Source organism: Stegostoma tigrinum, chromosome 34 (genome assembly GCF_030684315.1).
Source record: "Stegostoma tigrinum isolate sSteTig4 chromosome 34, sSteTig4.hap1, whole genome shotgun sequence".
NCBI classification, from domain to species: domain Eukaryota; kingdom Metazoa; phylum Chordata; class Chondrichthyes; order Orectolobiformes; family Stegostomatidae; genus Stegostoma; species Stegostoma tigrinum.
In genome coordinates, this window is record NC_081387.1 from 19274309 (window position 1) to 19277763 (window position 3455).

The 3455-nt window shown below is 49.2% G+C and overlaps 1 protein-coding gene across 1 annotated transcript in view; it reads right to left on the bottom strand.

The window, feature by feature from the left end:
- Positions 1–191, bottom strand: part of LOC125446313 (neurogenic locus notch homolog protein 1-like) — a 128339-nt gene extending 128148 nt beyond the window's left edge. Inside the window, exon 1 of the mRNA XM_059639448.1 lies at positions 38–191. Within this exon, the coding sequence (XP_059495431.1) occupies positions 38–92 (55 nt within the window). The 5' untranslated portion in view covers positions 93–191. The remainder of the gene's footprint in view (positions 1–37) is intronic.
- Positions 192–3455: the final 3264 nt, after the last annotated feature.

Here is a 3455-nt window from a genome sequence, read left to right on the forward strand (position 1 = left end):
GAGTGTGAGTGCCAGTGTGAGTGCGAGTGTTTCCCACCTGGAGAACTCGGCAGCAGCAGCAGTAGCAGGAGTATTCCCAGCAGGTGCACCATCCCCGGCGCCAGAACCCTTCCAGCGGATCGGAACACTTCATGCGGTGAAACCCCAACATAAATAAATAAATACAGTCCCAGCGCAGAAATCCGAGCGGAACTCCGGGAGCTGCGCTTGCCGCACTGCACCGCACAGGGAGAGAGCTGGCTTTGTGTCGGCTCTCTGCCCCTCCCCTGCCCTCCCTCCGGGGGTGGGGAAATTGTGTGTCTGACAGGCACTGGCGGCTAGCGACCGAACACAGCCGCTTCAGGGAAATGCTCCCGGCAGCAGTGGTACAGCGAGAGGTCTCTGTGTGTATATGTGTGTGTGTACGTGTGCGTTTGTGTGTGTGTGTGTGTGTGTGTGTGTGTGTGAGTGTGTGTCTGTCAGTGTGTGTATGTGTGTGTGTACGTGTGCGTTTGTGTGTGTGTATGTGTCTGTGTCTCTGTGTGTATGTGTGTATGTGTGTGTGTATATATGTGTGTGTGTATGAGTGTGTGTATGTGTGTATGTATGTGAGCGTGTGTATATGTATGTGTGTGTATGTGAGTGTGTGTGTATGTGTGTGTATGTATGTGTGTGTGTATGAGTGTGTGTGTATATGTGTGCGTGTGTGTGTGTGTGTATGTGTGTATGTATGTGTGTGTGTATATGTGTGTGTATGTATGTGAGTGTGTGTGTATGTGTGTATGTGAGTGTGTGTATGTGTGTGTGTATATGTGTGTATGAGTGTGTGTGTATGTATGTGTGTGTATGAGTGTGTGTGTGTATGTGTGTGTGTATGTACGTATGTGAGTGTGTGTATGTGAGTGTGTGTGTGTATGTGAATGTGTGTGTGTGTGTGTGTGTGTGTGTGTGTGTGAATGAGTGTGGACTAGAATGGCCCTGAGCTCCTTTCCAGCTGCTGAGTTGGAGAGGGAGGATGCGGGGGAATGTGGGTGAGGGCTGTCTGGGATGGTCTCCGCTCTCTCGTGAGCTGCTGAGGTGGGGAGGGGGTGGGGGAGGTTTTCCCGGGGATGGGCTGCTACCTTAAACCAGTAATACCGAGTCAAACAGCTGCTGCCTGTAGGTGTGAGGCTGCAAATGCACAGCAGGTCAGACAGCATGTGAGGAGCAGGGAGGTCAACACTGAGGTCCGAAATATTGACCTCTTTGCTCCTCCGGATGCTGTCTGACCTGCTGTACATTTGCAGCCTCACGCCTGTAGACTCTGGCTTTCTTAATGTCCCAGAGAGCTGCTGTCCCGAACGAAATTGAAGCGAGCTGAACAAGGCACTCGGCCCAGTCGTCCTAGTGGCTGCAAACTAAAGACACCTAGTACCCTCTCCCTCTATAGATAACAAGGTGTGGCGCTGGATGAACACAGCAGGTCAAGCAGCATTTTAGGAGCAGGAAAGCTGACATTTCGGGCCGAGACTCTTCATCAGAAACCGAAATGTCAGCTTTCCTGCTCCTCTGATGCTGCTTGGCCTGCTGTGTTCATCCAGCTCCACACCTTGTTATCTCGGATTCTCCAGCATCTGCAGTCCCTATTATCTCAGATACAATTTGAACCCTCTCCCTCTCTCCCCCTTCCACTCCCCAGTCACTCCAGGAGAGGGACCTACCAGTCATGATGTCTTTCATGCAGGCTAAGTAGTCTCTGACACAGGCTAAATGTTGAATGTTGTCTCAGCTGTGAGCTGTATACGGGCTGAAGCCTAAGTAGTGCGTATTATATAGGCTAAACGCCATAATTAGGCTGCAGACTAAGTACTGTCCGGTATGGGCTAAGTGGTGTATATTTGCTGCAAGCTAGTGTTCTCTCATATAGGCCAACTGTTTTATTTCGACTGCGAGCTAGGTGAAGTATAGTATGTAGGCTCAGAGACAGTAGGAACTGCAGATGCTGGAGAATCTGAGATAACAGAGTATTGAGCTGGATGAACACAGCAGGCCCAGCAGCGTCAGAGGAGCAGGAAGGCTGATGTTTCGGGCCTAGACCCTTCTTCAGAAATCTCTATATCTGTAATCTCTGTATTATATAGACTAACTTTTTTAAATATATGCTGCAGGCTAAGTGCCATCTGTTTTACAGACTATGTGCTGGACATATGCTGCAAACTGTGTTGTTGGTTAAATAGGTTAGCTGCCAACTACAGGCTATAAGCTAAGCGTTGTTTATTAGATAGGTTAACTATCATATGCAGTCTGCTGGTTAGATGCTGTCCACCGCATTGTGTATGAGCCAAACGCTATATAACTATGTGCTAAGTGTACTGTTTTGGCTATGGATTGATTCTGACATAAAAGCTATGCCAGTCCCATTGACAGTGGTCTCTGGGCTAACAGTTCTCCACAGGGTTATTATTATATTCATTTATGGAACGTAGGTGTCGCTGGTTGGGTCAGCATTTATTGCCCTTGACAAGGTGGTGGTAAGCTGCCTTCTTGGACCGCTGCATTCCCCCTGCTGTAGGCAGACCTTCAACGCCACCGGGGAGGGAATTGCAGGTTTTTTTAACCCAGCGACGGTGAAAATATATTTCCAAGTCAGGACGGTGAGCGGCTTGCAGGGTGGTGATCCCATGAATCTGTTGCCCTTTTGCTTCCAGATGGTAGAGGTCATGGGTTTGGAAAGGGCGTCCGTCTGCTGGGAGTGAGGGGGTGGGGTAGTGGTGGTGGGATGGGGAGGGTTGATGCAAAACAGCGTGAAGTTTCCTCAGGCACCAATGGGAGAGTAATTTGGCAACAGCCGGAACTGCAGCACTGTGCTGTTGAAATTGAGCCGATCTGCCTTTAAAGATGGGTGTTAGTGTGCAATAATTAATATCCTGACTCCTTATTTATTATGCGTGGCCGGGAGTGTTATCTGCGGGAGGAAGACACTGTAATTTCCAACTGGAACAGGGTTACAGGTGGGGCAGTTAACTGCACGCTACAGTTTGCAGTCGCTTCTCAAAGGGCTCTGAGTTTCGAAAAACAAGCTCTCAGCAGATCTTTGCATCTTTGAAATCCAACCTCTTTGCGCCCGAGTAAAAGTAAATCAGATTTTTAGGGAGCTTTACTGGCAAAAGGCTGTTCCTTTCTCCTCGGCCATTCTCACACACAAATTGCTGAACCTATTTTCCAGTCAACTTGTCTAGAGACGTCATTACGCACCGCTGGAACAGGTGGGACTTGAACCTGGACCTCCTCGCTCGAAGGAAGAGACATTACCACTGTGCCACAGGAGCCTGAGAGTGTATTGTCCTTCCTTTCTGTTGGTACAACGGGGCCACTTTGCCTGTGCTCAAACTACCTCCTGTTCAGATCTGCTGAATAAGAACCATGAGCAGGATGAGGCCGTTCAGCCCCTCTGCCATTTAATACTATCATGGCTGTTCTCATCGCAGCAGAACCTC